The sequence below is a fragment of the Lepidochelys kempii genome, chromosome 1 (assembly GCF_965140285.1).
Source record: "Lepidochelys kempii isolate rLepKem1 chromosome 1, rLepKem1.hap1, whole genome shotgun sequence".
Lineage (NCBI taxonomy): Eukaryota > Metazoa > Chordata > Testudines > Cheloniidae > Lepidochelys > Lepidochelys kempii.
The window spans coordinates 298,375,514-298,395,466 of NC_136380.1; the positions used below are offsets into that span (position 1 = coordinate 298,375,514).

General features: G+C 40.0%; 1 protein-coding gene across 3 annotated transcripts in view; it reads left to right on the forward strand.

Moving 5' to 3' along the window:
- GXYLT1 (glucoside xylosyltransferase 1) overlaps positions 1-19,953 on the forward strand; it is a 72,659-nt gene that overhangs the window by 28,002 nt on the left and 24,704 nt on the right. For 2 of the 3 annotated variants that reach the window (XM_073328035.2, XM_073328036.2), the window contains 3 exons: positions 6,983-7,157; positions 14,975-15,100; positions 15,573-15,824. In XM_073328035.2, coding sequence (XP_073184136.2) covers positions 6,983-7,157; positions 14,975-15,100; positions 15,573-15,824 — 553 coding nt within the window. The remainder of the gene's footprint in view (positions 1-6,982; positions 7,158-14,974; positions 15,101-15,572; positions 15,825-19,953) is intronic. The other variant, XM_073328037.2, reaches the window with a different exon arrangement.

Genomic DNA, 19,953 nt, shown 5'->3' on the forward strand with positions numbered 1-19,953 from the left:
AGGAAGTTGAGGAACATTACAATTTTGGATTTGTGTTCTAAAAATATTGTTTCACATCTGTTGATTAAAAGTGTAGCCAATTGCTTGACAACCCTTGTGTTAATTATTAAGAATGTTTGAGGCCAGTTAACTATGTTTAACCAAACGTATTGCCTAAAGACAAAACAGTACAATACAAAGAGGAGACGTACATATCCTCCTTCTGGGAAGCAATTCTTCTCTCTGTGTATTCACCGTACTCAGAAGGTGTGCTTCAAAGATACATCCTCGCTCATATTGTGGGTTGTTCATATTGTGGTTGTTTACAGGCTAAAAGCCTCATATGTTAAAGTTTTAAATTTAACCCACTAGTTTGTGCCCGCGTTCTCCTTCATATCTCCCTGTATTTTCTCTATCTTGTTTTAAAACTACATTCCAAGTGTTGTTGAACCATGAAAGTATTCCCTAATTGTTGCAGGTACTGGTCCATGAAAGTACTCCTCCAACTTGTATCCGGGCAAAACATTAATATATTTTTGGTTCGATAAGTTTCTTATTTTCTAATGCCAAAGCTCACTTAGCATAGGTGACCAGAATTCTAGAAAGACATAGGCCAATTCAGGCCATGTAACTTCTAGAAATATATATATATATATATATACACAATATATTACATCAATACTACATGTCTAATGCATATTAATATATCTGTGGTGTGAATAATACATATTGACGTATACAATAGCTCAGCATATATTGGTCAACATTGTATTTGGTACATTCTTATTCATGCATCTTGGCGTAGACATATTTCCTATATTCAAATGCCAAAGCTGACTTCATCTTTGCAAAGTGTTGTGGGGTACTTGACATGGATGAACAGACTTATGGAAAGAACATATGTATTCAATTAACATAACATCCGAACACCCCTATATATAATGTACTACTTTCTTTGCTCTGTCCATGCAGGTCATTGTGGTTCTCTAGCAGACAAGTAGAGTGTCTGTGGTACAGAACTTGCTAAATGACAGCCCAAACCATCCATATGAACCTTTATCCATCAAGGGACTAGTGTTGTTCTTACTTTCTGGACCAGTGACATTCAAGTATTTGATACAAAGTGATACAGTTTCAACAGGAGAGGATAAAAGAGACCCACACCAGAATATACCTGGTGGTTAGGTCAGTCACTCACCTGGGAGAGGGGAGACCTGAGTTCAAGTCCCTGAACTAGATCAGGGATTCACATCTGGGTCTCTCACATTCCAGGTAAGTGCCCTGGATATTGGGTATAAAAGAGTGGGTAAAGGGAATGGCACCACTGGTTCTGTGAATAGTGCCTAAATCCCCTTTTGAATGTAGCTTGAAAGCAATGTTTGTTTTGATAATGTCAAAATGGTTCAGTTAGATATTTTGGAAATGCTTTCTTTTTTCAGCTAAAGCAATTTGAAAATTGACAGACATTCATGGAAACGTTTCTCTCTCCAAATCTGCAGATTTCAGGGAAAAGTTTCCTCTGAAATATTTCATCCAGCTTCATTCCAGAGTTGCTGGATGTTATCACCCCTTGAATCTTATCATAAGAACTCCCTCTTGTTGAGAGAAAAGCATGGTCCACACCCAGTTATTAAGTTTAATTAACTTTAAAGTTTTATTGGTGAACATTTTAGGATTTAGAAGATTTTATCACCACTTTAATTAAGCAAAAAGCATGATTAAAGTGGAGTAGGACAGGGTAGTGATCAGTTGTTTTAAAGGATAGAAGTTCACCAGTTTCTTTTAATTCTTTTTTTATTATGAGTAAAATTTTATTTCATTTTATAGGACTTGGAACTGTACATATTAATGTGTTTTTGCCTGATTGTAAAAAGTTAACATATTTGCAAAACAGCTTTTGATAACTTGAAGACAGCTTTGTGCATAACTGTCTTTAATTAAATACATGTCTTAATGGCATACATTGGATTAAAGATTATGTACTAAAGATCATATTATTTTTCATTTTGAAATGTAGCTCTCATTTTTGGAGGATTGGTGAGAATGGATAATACGGTAGACAGATTCTTTGTGTTTTCCTCTGTATTTATTGCTGACAAACTTCATTAAAACAATTGGATTTATGCATCTAAAATATATTTCTAATGCTATTTTAACATGTATGTAATTTCAGTAACAGCTACAAGTAGTTATGTGCTGGGGCAGGAGGATGGATAGGAGGAGGAGCTAGGGGAGCAACTGACACTTGTGGAGGTGGGGTGGGAACAGGATCCAAGCTGGGAAGGAGCATCCTGACAGTTGCTATTTCTGTTCCTCATCAGCTGGTGCTTGGTGCCTTGTGCTCTCCACAGGCTGGTGCACGTGTTCCTGACCCTCTGGTGGGCTGGGTGACTCTTCCAGAACCCACAATTGCTGGAAGGCAGGGAGAGGAGAACCGTTCATACCTTCTCCCCAGGGGGCTGGCCTGATCCCGTGCACTGTGATGGCTGTTTAAGCCCGTTCTCCAGGTCCTGCTCTGGCCTCTGCAAGATAATGTGTTGGAAAAAACATACATCAGCTCCCCCAGTAGGTATTTGTCCTATCCCTCCAGTTCTGCTGTCCATCTTTATGAGATCACAAATGGGAAGGGATCAGGTCTGTATGGTGGAATGAGGGTTGCAGGGGGTGCTCAGTCGTGAATGGGAGATGCTTTACACATGTCTAATGAAATATGGCTTTTAGATAAAGTTTGAGACCTCTGAGAGATCCTTTAATCAGATGTTATGTATGGTCTCAAACACTATGGTGTGATATATACAGTGAATTTTGATTTGCTGTTGTGGAATCAGTAGTTTAGTTGTCTTCACAGGGCCTCTAGATACTTTTCACCTCAGTTCACATTTAATGTTGCATACTGTCCTCTGTTGGTTAGCTAGTAAGAATAGGTTTGGTAGTCAAAAGTTTAAATTTTTAAAAAAATAGTTTCTTGGTCAAATAATTATTTGTGAATGATTAAAATTTATCCCTGAGCAGTGTTTTGGCTTTTTCTTTCGTTACTCTAGGGGGAGGAAGGGAAACTTGGGTGGGGGAATAAGAAGTTAAATTTGAGTTAAGGTTTCTGGACTACATATCCCACTAATGCAAACCATAAAGAGCATTCAGTTAAGCAGCTAAGTCTTTCAACACCCCATCTACATTCTACTCAGCAGTTTTTTTCATAATATCAATTACCTCCCTTCCACCACCCATAATTCATATGCCTCTGCTCTCTTCTTAAACAGCATGCAGCCTTAACTCTGGCCAGAAATGTAATACATGAGTGCGCTTGCTTATATGGATTTGAATTATGTAATTTATATGAAAAAAAGTTACTACAAAATTCAGAAAAATGTCTTAAAACAGACGATCCATTCACAGAACTTTGTAAAGCGTTGCAGAAAAACATCTCACAGCCACCATTTGCAATGTAACATATCTAATTTACTTAGATCAATACAAAACCAGATGAAGAACTATTCTGAATGTTATTTATGAAAGTCTTCCACCAGTCCTCTGTTATGAGGGCACTTGTGGCTCCATAGTTAAGGTTGAGTTGAGGGTTTTTTTGCACTTAGTGCAGGGATTCAACTACTTGGTTTATATATGAAAAATAGACCGTCTTTTCCCACAAATTGCACCACTTTTTGACAGGAGAAAGAATTTTCTGAGATTTTGTATGTGAATTAATTTGAATTAATTGTGGGGGAAAAAAAGGGGGGGGGGCATTGTGTCAATTTTTGTTGTTCTGAATGATCTCAACAATGGAATAGTTCACTCTTCAAATTTCCTGTGTAGTTAAAACTCATGGAAATCTTATGCACAGGTTAAATTTTGAAGAAATTTGTGCGTAGGATTAATAATAATTCTTTGCTGTTGATTCATAACTGAAGGTTTCTTTCCTAGAATGGTGTGACACAGATACTCTTCACAAAGGATCCTCGGTTCTTTGCAAACAGCTCTCACTTCAGACCTGACAAACTCACTCCTCCAAACATGTCTTACTTTTTATGGATAAATATCCTTTAACATGTAAGATATCAATAGAAAGCTCACAACTTGTCAAAACTAATAATCATTGTGAGATGTATGTACACATAATATTTAAGGGATAATGTATTTATATTGAAAGTATGTTTTATGCACTTGGAGTAGAAATTAGTCACCAGGCAGTAATGTGTCTCTATGATGACCCATTCAAACAAAAGGGAGTTGTCACCCCTTCCTGATCCGTTGGTGAGGTAATGAATGCATGGTTCTATTGTCTACCCTTGCCACAATCCATGGAAAACTATCAGAGACCGAGACAACAACAAACAATCAAAACCACTTAAAGGTAGAAAAGAAATGCTACCACAGGGCAGGGGTTCACCTTTTTGATTAGAAACAAAAGACTGTTTTCAGTATAACAGAGACTAGGGAGAGGCATTCTAGATCCATTCACTGAGGAAAATCCCAGGTACAAAGGGAAGCGTTCTTGCATGTTTGTATTCTGGTTCTTGAGAAACCAGTGATCTTGGAACTTTGGGGTGGGGAAGATGGAAGTCTACTAAGATAGGAAGGGTAACTCTTTGTGTAGAGCCAACTTTGCATTTTTATGATTTTGTTTTGTATTGCAACCATTTGTTTCCACCACTATCTTCTTCCCAGTTAAATTTCTGTGTGGCTTACAGGAGCAGTGGTTTAAGGTAAAATTGGTAAACAGGGTACAGTATACCTCTCTGAGAATAGTCAGTGTCGGGGGCTGGATGTCACATGGGAACAATTCAAAGGGATTTGTAGATTGGGGTGCACCTTATTGTTAGCTTGCAAGGTGAAGGAAAGGCTGACATAAGTCTAGAGGAGAGCTCTTGAGTGACTGAAGGGTTGACAGGTCAGAGAGCTGACACCCAGCTACAATAAGAGAGACTTCCTCTCACTAGAGGCAGGGGGTAACAAGGTGACTCTCAGTCCTGGATATCCCAAGAACCATCACACACAGGTTGAATAATGTTCTTCAGAATTCTATTATACTGCCCTGTAGTGGTATCAAGTGGGGGGAGGGGGTGGTAAAATCTAATTTGTCATTAAATTAAATTGATTGATTTTGGCACCATAAACACAATTTTGTGTTAATCATATGATTATTGCATTGCTTAACTACATAGTGGTGATAAGGTTGTTTGGGTGCCTTAACTGCATTTCCCTAAGGTAATCCAAACATATTAAACTAAGTTTAACCTTAATTCTGAATTTCCTTCATTGCGGATAATTACAACATCCATGTAATTTTTTTTAACCTTACTTTTACATACTCCCAACTTTAACTCCATCTAAACAGTTAATTATTAAAACACATAACCTCTAATGACCAATAAATATAGTCAGAGCTGCACATTGGTTATGCAGGATGTGGATGGAGATGCACAGGCTATGGATGATGGAAGGGAGGTAGCTGAAATTGAGAAAAGGATGTGCTGAGTGGGGAATAGGTGGACTGTTGAATGACTTAACTTGAAGTTGACCATATTTTTTCTATATTAGTTTTCCAGTTTATATAAATAAGAATATATCTGTTATCTATCTCCTTAATTGCCATCCTCTGCTCTGCTCCTCTGAATCCAAATCCCTACAACCCTGTTTCTCCTCCTGGTCTCTGGGGAGATGCATTCTTTCCCCCATGTCACGTACTTCCCTGCCATATTCAGCTTTTAAACTCTTATATATATTGATACTTAACAGTTGAATGGTGTAGGGGAGCATGGTGAAGAGTAAGGATTTGGATGGACAGAAACACATTGAGGAGCAGGGCTGTAGGGTCATGGTTCAACATGAAAGCAATTTGGGGATGGGGGAACCTGAGGGGGTGTTGGAAGTAGGTGCATGGGCCGGCCAATAGTAGCTGTTCAGTAAGGTGTGGAGTGCTGAGTGGAAGTTGGGAGAGCTAGAGCTGGAAGAGGTCTGGTTGGAGAGGATCTGTGCTTTGAACCACTTGTGGCCAGTCAGGGTTTCTCTCTGCTTCCACCACTTCTCTCCTGCAATATTACTTCAGTTCAAGCCCCTTCTCCCTATAATTCTGCTTCCCTTGCATTTCACCCCTATATGCTCTGTCTAGTTTCATATTATGGAATCTTCTCTAGAGATGTAGATGTCCTTTCTTTTATTATAAAAATACTATTTTTAGGCACTCCTAAATCAAGCTTACCAGATTAGGAAATGCCAATGTTAATTCTATCTGCTTGTATATATGCATTATGTTTATTATATGCTTGCTTTTCTTGTTTAATCCAGCTCACAGTGAATGGGGTGTGCAGCATTTATTTCAAAGTAACTTACGAGAACAGAAAAAAGCTGTACCCAGTATAACTGCTTAAGTCATCCAGAAATTTTCATCTGTGGAAAATTGTTTTTAAATGACTTATAAATATTTACCCTCGTTCAGTCTTTGGAACCTTGCCTCATTTACTGCACATTATCTAGACTCTGCATTAAATTAGGTAGGATCCCGTGAGAAAGGAATATAATGAGCATATAACTAAGAACTTCATTGTAAAATAGATGCATAAGATTTAAGGTTGCTCTCTCAACCTTAATTGTGGCATTTTTGACTTCATGACGTAACTCTGTAACCGTATTCTGTTAATGTAATTATTTTGATGGAATTACTCAGTAGGTGAATTTATAATGAAGGATAGTAATGCAAAGTTTTTCCAATAATGTGGATATTTCCTTTTGTGAGTGTTGCTAACATTTTGTATCTGTATTGCTGTGTAATTTTGTGGATATGAAGCTAGATCCAACTAAACTTTGATCTAGACAAAATGTAACTCAGTTCCATTTTTTCTGTCCTGTTCCAAGTTATCTTTTGTTAAAGATATCCCATTTTTACTTCCTAACTTCAGTTTAGAGCAAGAATGTTTTGTTAATCAGATTATGCACTTAAGAAGACCATAACTTTTTATATCTGTTCTTGGAAAATGCCAATTTAATTTTTACTATTTTTCATTAGATATGATTTTATGAAAACTCAGCCTGCTGAGAAGATGCACCTAGCAGTGGTTGCCTGTGGTGAAAGGCTGGAGGAGACTGTTACTATGTTGAAATCAGCCATTATTTTCAGCATCCAACCTCTACAGTTTCATATTTTTGCAGAGGGCCAACTGCACAACAGCTTCAAAGGCATAGTAAGTATCCAAGTCATGCACTGAATCAGTTTGTAGCTTAGTGGAAGTATGTGTGGCTTTCTCTTAGACATCTGCTACTGGGTATTATTCTGTTAGATGTAGTTGCAATGATTCAGGTGTGTGTAACATTATGAAGTCCTTATATTCTCTGTTGGTCAGACCATTGCACTACACTTCAGGCCCACTTCACTGCTTCCATCAGTGAGCACACTTGGTCACTTTTTTCCTTCCCCCGCCCCCCCAGCATTTTTTCCAGCTGTGTGTCTCCTGCCCACTTCACCCCCAGAGGGGTGGGGTGGGAAAGGCAGCACGGGTAGTGTTCCAGAGCCCAGTCTTGGATGTGGGATTTAGGGATCCTTCCTTGCCAAGCACTAATCCAGTTGTGCATTTAGCACTGGGGAAAAAAACTTGTGTAAAAACTGTCCTGCAGCATACTGGATTATTGCAATCTGACAGGCTTCCTTTTTAGTGTTTCTCAACAAGCTTTGCACAGAAACAGTAGTGCTGTTCAAATTTTTATTACTGGTTCTGTTCCCTGTTTCCACTGTAGGGCTACTGAAGGATGGCTATCAGAGTTTATGTAAAAGTTTATGTAAAAAGTGTCCTCGGAATGGGAGGGGATCCATAACAGGTACTGTGGCAGATTATTTCTTTGCAACAGTGCTTTCTCCTCAACCTCAGGCCAAGGGTTACCCTCTGTTTCATTGGGGTTGCTTATGGCTCCTCTCTAACCCTAATCATCATTGTGGCTCCAAGCTCAAGTTTCATTGATCTGACCTGTTAGTCTCTGGTTCAATCTCTGGTTCTGTCCTTCAGTGATACATTTTCAACTGTTTTGGACTCTAAGTCCAGTTCCCCTCTGGGACCCACACTTTTCCCCCTGCATGGATGCCCCTCTGCAGGTCTCCTGCCAGGCGTTTAGAAGAACCAACTTATTTTGTTTTGGTAGCAACACACAACCACATTTAAGAAGTCTGTGGTACAGAATTACTGGTCTTTCTAAGATACTTTTCCCTATTCCCCAATTTCTTCCAAATTTATTTCCCTTAACCCCTCCATGTCTTCATCTGCCAAGTCTTTTTTTTCTTCAGTGTAAACCTATCTTTCGTGCCCTGTCAACCCCTGCATCCTGGTCACAAAGATCATCATGGGAGAAGAGTGTGGAAGGCTCCAAAGAGGAGGTGGTGTAGGTCTCCTAACAGAGCCTCCTTCAAAGAGAAATTGGTCACTTCAGACAGACTGTTCTGGAGAACTCAGTTCCCAGGGGGAGTACCTCTGAGGCTCCAACCTTCTCTAGTACCAGGAGTTCAAGACTTCTAGTTCTTCAAAAAACCAGTGCCAGACGTACCTTGGTACTGAAACCGACCAAGGTACTGCCTAAGCAAGATTGCTCTAGTAGAGACCCCAAACACTGTGCTTCAGGAAGATCAGTGCTACCTACTGATTCCTCAATGTTGGTACCCAAACTGGTATCCCAGAAGTCAGTGTCCGCGGTACCAGTGTCATCCAAGAGATGTGTACCACTGAAACAGTCAGTGTTGGTACCAGGGATACTGTCTTCTAAAATGGGACAACTGAAGCAGTCAGCTCTCTCGTTACCGATGCCGACCACAGCAGAGCCTCGATTTTCTTCAGTTCATGTACACCTGATACCACAGGAATTTAGCTACTCCAGAACTTTTTAATTTCAGACAATGCAGTGTCTCCTTTGTTAATGGGTACCAAATGACTATCAACACCAAAATCTATTGTGTCACCAAAGCCTTATCTTTCCCTTGTATTTCGTGAGGTTCTGGAACCAATCGGACCGGACAGACAGCTGTCTTCACCTTCGCTGTCCACCTTGCCCCTGGACTAGTTTGAAGGTAATTCCTCAGTTCTCTCATCTTAGTACAGGGATATTTCCCAAACTATCTTCCTTGAGAGAGAAATTCCAAGAATTTTTGTGTCCCTTTTTACTTGCGTAACCAATGTTGGATGTGCCCCCCGCCCCGCCTTTTAGCCCACATCAGTTTCTGTCCTGGGTCTCATGGGCTGCCTGTCTCTAGCAGTTCTTCTGACCTGCTAGCTCTTCCTAGGGAAATCATGGATGGAACATTCTCCTGCTCCATCACTCCCTCCTCAACAGCCCCAAACTCAGGAGGAGTCTGTCGAGGAGGAAGAGGCTAAGGGGGTGACACCACAGACTAATATTTCATTGCCAGCGTGTGAGGCTGTAATGTCTCCCCCCACCTTCAATTGCAGATAATTTCAGGCAGTTTCTGGAACTGATTAAACGGATTGCTGACTCATTATGCATTCCATCAGAGGAGGTCCAGAAGACACAACATAAGAAACTTGTGGACCTTCTACAAACTACAGCCTCTGAGTGGCTCTACCAGTGAATAAAGCCTTACTGGATTCTCCCACCACAGCACCTACGTGCAAAATGGCTGATTAGAAGTCCTATATCCTGTTGAAAAATTCAGAATTTTTCTTCTGCTACCCTCCACCAAATTCTTTAGTTGTGAGGCTATCAATGAGTGTGGAAGACATCATGTGAAGTCTACATCTTATGTTAAAGACCAAACTACTCTTCCACAACCCTGCAATTTTGGATTGCAAATTACCACACCCTAATGGCAAAGTACAACTACACCAAACTATGATAAATTCAACAATTTTATTGAACACCTTCCTGTGGAATATCATGAGTAGTTCAAGGCTGTCATAGCTGAGGGTCAGTTCTTAGGAAGAACCTTGCTGCAAGCCTCCCTAGATGCATTGAACAGTGTGGCCTATTCCATCTTTACTGCTGTTGTCATGCATAGAGCATGACTACAGCTGTCTGGTTTTCCTAGGGAGATCCAAAATACTGTTGAAGGCCTCCCTTTTGATGGACTTAAGCTATTCATCATGTTCATGGATGACTCTCTCTTGTAGTTTGAAAGATTCCACAGCCGCACTCAGGTCCCTTGATATATATATATATATGCCTGAAAACAGGAAAATTTAGCAGGTTGCAAACAGCATAGAGATCTCACTTGGTTCAGTTCCCCAGTTATCACAGGCTTTCTGAACCACCTAAAAAGTGACAGAGATTTGAGAAGAAACTGCCTACCATGACTGCTGCTGTCGCCCGGCTGATCTCTATATCAGATATCAATTTTGATGATTTGGCTGAGGGTCTGAGGCAGCGACACCTCAGGAATCTTCAGCTGCACCATCCCACCCACCTCCCTCCCTTTGGGGACCATCTCTCCCACTTTTGACATGCATGGGAACAAATTACAACTGACAAATGGGTTTTGTAGGCTATAACATTTGGCTGTTCCATTCATTTTACCTCCATCCCTTTAACCCCCTACCCCACCACTCCTTTCCCATACCTTTACAGGGACCCCTCTCATGAAAGCTTACGGAGACAGGAAGTTATCTCTCTTGTATCCATGGGGGCCATGGAAACAATTCCAGTCCGGCACTGGGGGAAGAGATTCTATTCCAACTATTTTTTTGTCCCCAAAAGAGCATGAGATGGGGACCGATATAAGAGCTCAGATTCCTAAGCACCTTTGTGAAATCACAGAAATTCAGGATGGTGATGCTTACAGCTATAATTCCATCATTATGTTCCAAAGATTGGTTCGCTGCCGTCAACCTTCAGGGCACGTATTTTCACATTGCAGTTCATCCACCTCACAAGGAATTGCTGTGTTTTACAGTTGATCAGGATCACTTCCAGCGTAGAGTGTTTCCCTTCAGCCTCTCCTCTGTCCCAAGTGTATTCTCAAAGACCATGGCAGTGGTAGCCTCTCACCTATGTTGACTTTGAATAATCATCTTCCCCTGCCTCCACCCCTGGCTATGTGACAAAGTTCTCTCTGCAGTAGTGGCAGCAACGTCCCCGTTCCACAGGTTAGGACTTCAACTCAATATCAAAAAGTACACTTTGGTAGACTTCATAGGGCGTTCTTTGGATGCCGTAACAGTCAGAGCTTATCTTCCTGTGGACAGGTTTGCATCCCCTAACCAACCTAATTTCCAATGTCAGCAAGAAGTTGACTTCAACTGCTAGGACGTATGGCATAGGTTCTATGGCATAGGACAGTTGTATTTTTGTAACACACAACATGCCATGCTCCAGAAGTGGCTCAGAACAGTTTATATCCAAACAAGCACAGTCTAGACAACCTACTTTGCTAAGTACTGGATTCAGTTAGTTGGTGGAAGGATCCCTCCAAAGTCTGTGCAGGAGTCCCTTTCGTTCAGCCTACTTCTACCATCACTATAATGTTTAATTCATTTCTTGTGGGAAAGGGGACAGACCATTAAGGGCAAATGGTCTGCACATCAACCTCTGGAACGGAGAGCAGTCAGAAACACCTGCACCTGCTTCCTTCCATTAGTCAGGAAAATCCAGCAAAGTCATGATAGACAACATAACCTGCACGCTCTACATCAATCATCAGGGTAGGGTGAGATCTTCTTCTCTTTGTGCTGAAGCAATGAAGCTATGAAACTGGTGCATAGCCAGTGTCATAAATATAAAGGGAAGGCTAACCACTTTTAAATCCCTCCTGACCAGGGGAAAAACCCTTTCACCTGTAAAGGGTTAAGAAGCTAAAGATAACCTCGCTGGCACCTGACCAAAATGACCAATGAGGAGACAAGATACTTTCAAAGCTGGAGGTGGTTGTGGTGGGGGAACAAAGGGTTCTCTCTGTCTGCGTGTGTCTTTTGCTGGGACCAGAGCAGGAATGCAGGTCAGAACTTCTGTAAAGGGTTAATAAGCAATCTAGTTAGATATGCGTTAGATTCTGTTTTGTTTAAATGGTGATAAAATAAGTTGTGCTAAATGGAATGTATATCCCTGTTTGTGTCTTTTTGTAACTTAAGGTTTTGCCTAGAGGGATTCTCTGTTTTGAATCTGATTACTCTATAAGGTATTCACCATCCTGATTTTACAGAAGTGATTTTTACTTTTTCTTCAGTTAAAACTCTTCTTTTAAGAACCTGATTGCTTTTTTCCTTGTTCTTAAGATCCAAGGATTTGGGTCTGTGTTCACCTATGCAAACTGGTGAGGATTTTTATCAAGCCTTCCCCAGGAAAGGGTGTGTAGGGCTTGGGGGGATTTTGGGGGGAAAGACATTTCCAAGTGGGCTCTTTCCCGGTTATATTTTGTTAGACGCTTGGTGGTGGCAGCAATAAAGTCCAGGGACAAAAGGTGAAATAGTTTATACCTTGGGGAAGTTTTAACCTAAGCTGGTAAAAATAAGCTTAGGGGGTTTTCATGTAGGTCCCCACATCTGTACCCTAGAGTTCAGAGTGGGGAAGGAACCTGGACAACCGGTCACATAGTCATCTCAGCCTCTTACCTTCCTGGTATACAAAACACCATGGTTGATGATGTCACCAGGCACTTCTTCCAAGATTATGAATGTGAGCTAGACTTGTGGATTCTCAGAACTTTTTTTCTCTAATCTGGAGCTTTCCACAAGTGGTGCTCTCTGCCACCATTGCCAAAAGGAAGTGCATGAAATTCTGTTTGAGAGGAAGACTGGGTCCTCATTTCCTAGGGCATGCCTTCCCCACTCCTTAGATGAAGGTCCTTCTCTGTGCATACCCTCTGACACCATTGATCTTGAGCATGTTGAACAAGAGCAAATAAGAAAAGGCCAGAGTCATTTTAGTTGTACTGAACTGGCAGAAATAAGCCTTTACTTGATCCGCCTCGCTTCCTGTCCTGTGTGAAGACTTCCAACCTAGTTCTTTGACTAGGAGTTTGGCTCCTCAATAGCTCTCAGGGATAGAAACTTCCTGTTTCTAGAAGTACATGTGGTGTTGAACAGAAAACTATATACGCAAAATGTTTACCTTCACAAATTGAAGAGATTTCACCTTTTCGCTCTCCCTCTCTGCTAATCTCAGTTTATATGCCCTCTATTAGATTTAAATCTCATCTGTAATTAGCGTATGAAGCCTTCTTTTGAACCACTGACGACTAGTTCTCTACTTCACTTGTCTCTGAAGAAGGCTTTCTTGGTGGCCACCATCTCTGCCTGAAGTGTCAGATAAATGGGGACTTTAATGGCTGATCCTCCCTTTAAAATATTTTTTAGGGAAAAGTTTGTTTCAACGACACCCTAAATTTCTACCTAAAGTATCTTTTGAATTCAATATTAACCTGATTATTCATTTTCTGTTTTGTTTTGTTTTTTTCTCCCCAAAGCCACACCAGAACAGGGAGGAGGCTGCACTACATACCTTAGATATCAGAAAGCCGCTGTCCTCCTCTCAGGACAGAACCAAACCATTTAGGAAGTCTCCCAGACTTTTTTTATTTGAAGACAGATCAAAAGGATACACCATCTCCACTCAAAGACTCTCAAAGTAGATCTCTGGGTGTATTCTCTTGTTTAGAGGCTGCCAACATTGAAACTCCTTCTAGAGTACTACCCCAAATCTGTTTCTATGGCATTATTGAAAAATGTTTCCAGTTGTTGAAATTTGCAAAACTGCAAGCCTGGACTTCAATACATATTTTCTTCGAACACTGTGCGTTGGTTCATGCTTCCAGATCAGATGTTGCAGTTGAAAATTCTGTCCTGTCTTCCGTGTTGGATCTGATTCCAAATCTCCCTTCTCCCTCTGGGGATACTGCTTGTGAGTCACCTGAAGTGGAGTACCCATAGCAATGCTACTTGAAGAAGAGGTTGTGCACCTTGTGCAGTAACCAGAGTTCTTCAAGATGTGTTCCCCTATGGTTGCTCTGCTACCTAACTTCCTTCTACTCTGCTTTGAATTTCGTCTCATGGGACTTTGGGTAGAGAAGGAACTGAGGGCGAGACACCCATGCAGCTCTTTATGTCCTCGGTACCGGGCATGAGAGTGTCTGGATCATATGAACAGGCCGAATGGTTATTGTGACCCATAACTCTTCAATTATAGTTACATGTGCACATGAAGTGGAGCACCCATAGAGGAACACATCTCAACTCCAGTTACTGCATAAAGTGAGTAACCTCTTATTCACTGCATAAGCTGCAGTGACCCGGTTCTGCCAACATGAGTTCATTTTAAATCCAAACCAGCTTCCTGCTCAGAACATCATCCAGCTGAGAGCTTCTTTCAAAACAGCCAAGGAATAGTTTATTTTCAGGAGAAAATCTGACCTGTTCCTTCTGACCAGGCACTCCCACCAGCTGTCTGCATGGCAGTGTCTTTGCAGATTGGAATGACAGTAGTGGTAAAAATAATCAATTGGTTTATGTCTCTTCTTGGCAAACTCCAGCTGCTGAATAGAAAATTATGACCAGATTGACAATCTGAGGCAGGAATTGGGTTCATTGATGCACAGTTACGGTAGGTTTGGTTATTTTTGCATTTAAAAAGTGGATACTTTAAATTACCAAGGTTACTTGAGACCTATCTTGTTCCGTGACAGACTAATGTGACTCTGCTATATACCAGTTTTGTTTTTAATTTTAATGATTCCCCTACAAAATCAGCAGTTTGCTTAACATGTTTTCTGTGTCCTTTACTTTTGTATCCTATCTTTGATTTGCTCTAATTTTAAAGTCCTTCGGTGAGTCACTTTTTGCTTGACATTAAGCATACTTGAACAATATTCTAGCATTAATTTTTATAAATTTTTGTAGTTAAAAAAATCTTTCTGGTTGGGGGGAGGGAGGAGAAGATTAATAAAATCAATTACTTAGATCAATACATACTTCTGCATGTCTTCAATTAAATCAATCTAAATGGTCAGTTCTTCTTATGATACGTTATCCTCTGGTAAAATTAAGCTTAAACAGTTTTGTGTCCTTTCTTTACCTAGCTCAATGGTTTGCCATATCAAGGAAAATTTAATTATACCGTATACCCAATAACATTTCCGACTGAGAGTGCAGCAGAATGGAAGAAACTGTTTAAACCCTGTGCTTCACAAAGGCTATTCTTGCCAGTAAGTTAGCTTATTTCATAATAGTACAGTGTTTACAGGTTTTTTATGAATTCATTAAGATTTGTTTTCGAATTTACCAAACTTTTGGCTGCAATTGTGCAGGAAACTGTTTTCACTAAAAATCATTTTTGTCACATTTTACAAAAACAATCCCGTTTTTTCCGTTTAGCAGCAATGTACTAAAATAAAAAACTTGCATTTTCGATTGCATGGTACACCAATGTCTTAAACTGTTCTACATCAGGTTTCAGTTTCTTTCTGTTCTTATGATGTATAATAAAAGAATTCATACATTTGTAAACTATCTGTCTGAAGTGAAGTCATTGGCTCATGAAAATACATAAACTAAACTACTCTGTAAGGGCGAGGAGGGAATGGTTTCCAAATAATCCTTTTGTCTGTGTAAGCTATAAAGATAAAACAAATACTTCATGGATCACCCTAGTTTGATTTTAACTTCTTTTCTTCACAGTTAATCCTCAAAGATGTGGATTCGTTACTGTATGTTGATACTGACATCCTGTTTTTGAGACCTGTTGATGATATTTGGTCTTTTCTGAAAAAATTTAATTCCACACAAATTGCTGCAATGGCACCAGAACACGAGGAACCTCGTATTGGATGGTATAATCGCTTTGCTAGACACCCATATTATGGAATAACTGGAATAAATTCTGGAGTAATGCTAATGAATATGACACGTATAAGAAGAAAGTATTTCAAGGTATGTATGCTGCTTTGGTTGATTTGTCAGCATTCACCTTTTTTCATTCAAATTGTGAGGGGGAAAAAATAGTTTCAAATAATGAACATCAATTTTGAAAAATAATGCTCCAGTATATTTTTCTCTTGTTCTGGAATCAGAATATTGCATAAACATTTTTTATTTCAGAAGTGCACGAGTTCGCATTTAGTTGCAGGGATGTTTTTAAAAAAACTGAATTTGTGACTTTTACTAAAAACTTGTTTGCTCAGTTTCTTGAAATCTGGAAAAATGTTTGCTTGTTAATAATTTTCTGTCTTTTGCATCAAGTTGTATTTGTCAGCAGATATTTTAATTTACCTTTATTTCTCAATATACTTATATCTCTTTGAGAAAATGATTTGTGCATTTTTTGTTGTATGTGGCAAAATTAACAGCAAGTAGAATGTTTTGAGCCTTCGAGTATATGTGCATGGTAATATGACCAGGAGGTGGTGCTACTAGATTACTTATTAGGGCATTGTGACTCCTTTAGTGCCATATGCTACATTATTTCTTAAGTTTAATCTTTACTTTTAGAAGATCATTCAGTTAAATTAAGTAATGGTGATTGAGTTGTTTCTTCAACACCTAAATCATTAAAATGACTTATTTCTCTCCAACTTTTATTTTGTATTGTAACCAGTTGTATCACTACAGAAATTGAAATGTTTATTAAAGCAAAGTGTACAACAGCTGAAAATATACATAGGAAATCTTTCAAATCAGTGATGTAATATGCTTGAAAAACCGTATTACAGAAGTGGTGCCATATGTAGTTACAGTTGGAGAGGGCACTTGTCCTGAAAACAATTTTTTACAATAAATTATAACTTCAGCCCAATTGTTAATTTCTGGTGAACATTCTTTGTCCTAGAATTTTGTTTCACTTTATTTTAAGAGGGAGGGTGGGGCAATGGGGAGTCCATTCTGCTAGCCCTAAGTTATCAGAGAGTTAAAAATACTGGTGATTTAAAATTTTTTTAAATGTTTTTCAAGTTATTTTCTTGCCTGCGGACTAGAATGTGGGGCTGGGTGTCAGGAGATCGAGTTATGTTTTTAATTCTGCCATTAAAGTGCAGCGTTACCCTGGGCAAGTCGCTTAGCCTTTCTGTACCTAAACTACCCACTCTGTGTGACAATAATCACATCTAGAGAGTGGTGGAGCATTTACCGCAGGTGTGGTAGGGTAGGTCTGGCTGGGCCCAAAATCCCTTAATCTCTTGTTCCCCAGTGTGGGGCTTGTATACCCCATCACACGGGAAAATAAGTTATGCTAACTAGGGGGAAAAATAGTAATGAATAGACCTTGGAGGACACAATAGCATTTTGAGGTTGAGCTAAGTTTTGCTCTCTCCATATAGTCCAGTACAATAAATTGAGCTCATTTCAGTTTGTGGTGCGTTTGTGAGGAGCTGGGAGCAAGAGGCACTAGGAGCTGAGAGTGAGAACGCGGACTGTGTGAGGACTGTGGAGTACAAGCATTATCAGACACCAGGAAGAAGGTCCTATGGTGAGAATAGGACCATTGGGAGGCGGCCATGGGGAAGTAGCCCAGGGAGTTGTAGCTGTTGCACAGCTGTTCCAGGAGGCACTCTAGACAACTGCATTCCACAGGGCCTTGGACTGGAACCCAGAGTAGAGGGTGGGCCCGGGTTCCACCCAAACCTCCCCACTCCTGGTCAGACACAGGAGGAGTTGACCTGGACTGTGGGTTCATGAAAATGGCCAAACTGAGGGCTGCTGTGAAGCTCTGAGGCGAGCAAATCCGCCAATATGTGGAAGACCCACCAAGGTAGAGGAGGAACTTTGTCACACTATTCTATACTTTTGACAAACTGCTGATGTATTTTTTGCTATAAGCATGTGTGTCTTGTCAGGTTTTTTTATATTATAAACTCTTTGGGGCAGGATCATCTTTTGTTCATACAATGCCTAGTACAATGGGGCCTAATCCTGGTTGGAGCTTTAACTGCTAGGAAAATGTAAGTAATGAATCACCATCAGTCACCACACTGTCTGGAATAAGGTAGTATTCCTTTGCAACCCTGCCTCTTTCAGTGTGTGGAGTCACAGATCATATCACATCCATACCTACTAAAAATGAAATTCCACTCAACTTTCTTAAGCATCAGTGGTGTCCCTAGCATCTGTTTGCCAAAAGCTGGGAATGAGCGAAAGGGGATGGATCACTTGATGATTACCTGTTTTGTTCATTCCCTCTGAAACACCTGTCATTGGCCACTGTTTGAAGACAGGATACTGGGATAGATGGACCTTTGATTTGATCCAGTATGGCCATTCTTATGCTCTTAATAAATTGAGAGTATCTGTTCATTATAAAGTTTCTCTGCAGTTTTATTTATGTATGTACATACTGCGTTGATAGTACACTGGCACATTTGTTTCCCATAAAAACAGAAAGCAATGCACACCCATGAAGTTAATTTTTAATAGTCAGAATTCGGCCAAATCCCAACTATCTTTCACCAAACTACTAAAAAGCCATCTCTTCCCTGGAAGTTAGTTCTTTTGAAAATTTTAACTCTAAAGTCACTAGACACGTAAGTTCCATTATCAAAACTGACTTAGACCGTTTAGATGCTTTTGGAAATTTTAAACTAGGTGCTTGCATAGGAAGTACATTCCTGCTAAATGTCAAGTTTCTGCCAACTCTTGTTGAAGTACTAGAACTTAGTTCAGAGGTAATTCTTATATAATTGCAAGTATGTATGCTTAATCAAAAAAGGCTTATATGGCTTGGTCAGCAACAATGCAAATTCTGGGTTCCTTGCTTACTTTGAAAGGCAGGGTAATTACCATTCACCATTCAGGTATTGCCTACTATGAGCAATTCCCTCAGCTTTCTCCACTTGTATTCCTGCCTTTTTCAGCATAGTGTGAAGGAAGGTGATCTTTGCAGCTGAGCGTTATGGATTTGGCCATGACCTAGTGCGGTGGTTGTGCTGTATCTTCTAAGCTTCGTATTACAGCCTGTCACTTTTGACAGGACTATCTCATTTGTCAGGTAATATTTCTGAACCAATTTACCAGCACAGAAGCTTCTAATCTCTCTTCCCCATAAAAATGTTATTTCACAGTCAGTAGATTCCCTCCTAAGTGTAAACCTTTTTCCTGTTTTTAGGAGCTGTTGTGACTTCTGTCTCCCTGGAAATAAGTCTAAGCCTTCTTTTTCAGCCTGAAGCTGCTGTGACTGTTTACGGACTATCAGTTTTCTTCTTCTGTGCATTTGGGTAGGACGATGATCTCTCATTTTCTTTTCTGCTTGTGGAAAGCCACCTCCTCAGTGTCACAAGAATTTCTGTTCCCTTCATCTTCTCCTTTTCCCAGATTAGAACTGGCTTTTTTCTGTGCATAGCTTCCCAGTTCTGGGGGTTGAGGGCCCTATCTTGATGAACAGCGATGTTGAAGGGAGGGTTATTCTATATTTTTGTGGCCTCAAAGAAGGAGGCAGTAGACCATTTTTAGAAAAAGTATATATATTTGGATGTTAATTGAGTGAATTGGCTCCTAAAATGTCAGATGAAAAATGAAATATTGCAGATCCACGCTTCTAGCAGTGGATCAGGGCGTTTTCCAGGTATAGGTGGACTTGAAGATTCTTGCATGTGCAACCCATATTCTCTTCCTGAAAAAGTTTTTGAGATTCACACTGGACAGTTGGCATTTCCAATTCTGCTTTCTTCCTTTTGAAGATCTCCACCCCTAGAGTGTGTTTATGAATGTCATGTCATTTGAAACGGCATCCTTCCATCAGTAGAGGGATTTGTATTTTCTTTTTGAACAACTGAATTTTATACTCTGGAGACCGAGCCACCAAAATAGCATGTGAAACAGTAGCTTTGTTTACTTCAATTAATTATCATAGTGAACCAAAAAGTGTCCTAATTTTATCCAACATGTTGTCTTCAAAATGATCTTTTGAGGTGAGGTCACATGGATGCCCACTCACTGCTTGGAATATTAACTTCATGGGAAAGAGTTGCACAAAAATACCCTTAAAGCCTTGGCTGATCAAATTTAGTCATATTAGTGTTTGGAAGATTAAGATGAGAAAACACATTCTCAAAATCTGACATGTCTGTGTACT